Consider the following 2,360-nt stretch of genomic DNA (forward strand, 5'->3'; position numbering starts at 1 on the left):
TTCTGCAATGTCGCCACCTTCATATCCCGCATGAAACATCAAAGAAACATTTCATTGTTTAAAGAGCCCGCCAAACGACAGGATCATCATCGATCACTCCACAAAAATTTCGACGGTTTTCTTGAGATATTGCAACAAGAAGATAGGAAATTATTCATATGCATACGTTTTGCCTGTGCTTAATTAATTAAGAACCATACCTCGACATGCAATATGCACAAATTTATTTTGACAATACATAACATCTCAGTGTTTAACCCACTATTCCGTCGATTTCCCTGTAAAAGAATAAGAAAATCACAAAACTGAACTAAAATATACGTATAAGAGGTATGAATACTTCAACAAATTGAAAACAAATGGGGACAATTTGATTCAAAAACGTTTAAATAAGATTCGAGTTTTCTGATTTCATATGCAATTCATCAAAGAACTTACTCAACCTCAGCCTCACAAATAAATCTATAATTATTTCCACATCCAACATCAATCCATTTTCCATGTACCCCTCTTCCTAATATTACACAGTTCTCCCCGGTGTGTCCGTTCGGTTCTCCTGGATTCCATCCATTCACTTGTATGACGTTTTGATTGGAAGAATAAATCCATCTATTTTCCTCTATCATGTCGGATATACCAATCCAGTAGTCTGAAGCTATAGTATCAAAGTACTGAAGTACTGACGGGAGTTGATTTTATCGATTGTTATTTATATTAAAATCAACGATATGTTATTTTGCATGGTAAGTAAATTCCTATAAGTATTATATATACTATTACGCACAATTTTATAATATGAATCCTACAGGAATTTCGTGAAAATCTAATATCAATCATGTTGTGTAATATTCAAAGAATTATTCCATCAAACTACGTATTAGTTATCGAAATACTTATGAGAAATTGTATGGATCCAAACAAAATTGAACTCTACTCTCGTTCAACTGTATCCGTTAATCTCCGACAAGCAAGAGAGACTTTATGCATGTCGGAGATTTACGGAGACAGCCGAGTGTCTGGTTGAACGAGACTATATTGAACTCTGGCGTAGGAATACATAAAATGTACGACTTCAAAAAATATCTAAATTGTCTGTACCATTTAAAATCTGGCTATTTACAAGGTATCTATATATGAGTTTCCTTGAACATGTTGAAGAACAATGCTTAAGAACTCATTACATCGAATTTATTGATTAGAACTAAATATTGTCAGCGATGTTGATTTGTGCGTAGGTCCAAACACTTTTAAACATTCGGTTTGCCCGAGTAACTGCATAGGAGAGTTGATTAAAAACAACTCCCAATAAATAAAAGTCCGATTCGAGGTTTTTGAAAAGCTTAAACTTTGTGACTCTAAACAAGACTTAGTGTATGCGCAACACCCGTTGTCATTCAGTTTTTAAAAGATCATGATATATATGTGCTAACGTTGGATTTGGCTGTGACTTATCAGAAAGTTAGACTCTGCGTCGGTCATTGGTTCTGCCAGTTTCGAGTGAAATACGGAGCAAATTCCCTGCAACACAATAACCAGATTATCAACGACATGTGCAAACTTTAACAATTCAGAATTTGCTTCTTTGATTACAGAAGTAACGACCTTTTAAAACTATAAACACATATTTTAACTAAATATAACCATATACAGTAAAACGCGCTCATAACGACCATGCTTATAATGAACTGACGCTTAAAGTGAACTGATAATCATTCTCCGTAGGTTTTAATTCTGAAACTAACGGATATACCAGGGTAATTAATTACGTTTACAATGAAGCAAATACTCCGGGTCATGGCACTTTCTTTTAAGCGTGTTTTTACTGTATTGGTCTACATATGATGATAACATAACGATTAAAATCTTCATTCTGTAACATATTCATTGTGCACAACTATAAAACTTAATGCTTTCAGTGTGTACATTCATTTTACAAAATGCTGTCATCTTTTTCGCTAATGAAAACGTTATGGTGCTAGCTTGCGTTTTTTGTAAAATCACTCACCTCTGCTTCTCCCCATGGTCTTGAGTCATGGCTGAACCAGTAACATTTGTTTTGAAATCGAATCCATCCCACATGGCATCCAGCACCTTAAAATAAAAAAAGAACATGCACTTCTCTACAAGGTGAAAGTTACTTTAATTTGTACGTTTACACGAGTTTGCAAGTTGTTCATGAAAAAAGTATTTTATTTTTTCTATTATGCCAGTTAAATTAAAGACATATTGACTGTACTTACTATAAACCTGAATTGTCATGCAAACCCAGACAACAACTACGAACGCAAACTTATTCGTCATTATTTAGCGTCCAAACCAATTCTTGATAAGAACTAAATGGGAGAGACTGTTTGACCCTG

At 34.2% G+C, this 2,360-nt stretch overlaps 1 protein-coding gene across 1 annotated transcript; it reads right to left on the reverse strand.

Moving 5' to 3' along the window:
• Positions 1-201: 201 nt before the first annotated feature.
• LOC128166989 (low affinity immunoglobulin epsilon Fc receptor-like) lies at positions 202-2,360 on the reverse strand. The gene is made up of 5 exons (XM_052832473.1): positions 2,241-2,360; positions 2,006-2,091; positions 1,431-1,518; positions 439-655; positions 202-278 (listed from the first exon to the last, which is right to left on the reverse strand). Exons 1-5 carry the CDS (start codon positions 2,299-2,301, stop codon positions 254-256), a joined length of 477 nt encoding a protein of 158 aa, XP_052688433.1. The 5' UTR covers positions 2,302-2,360; the 3' UTR covers positions 202-253.

Source organism: Crassostrea angulata, chromosome 10 (genome assembly GCF_025612915.1).
Source record: "Crassostrea angulata isolate pt1a10 chromosome 10, ASM2561291v2, whole genome shotgun sequence".
NCBI lineage: Eukaryota > Metazoa > Mollusca > Bivalvia > Ostreida > Ostreidae > Magallana > Magallana angulata.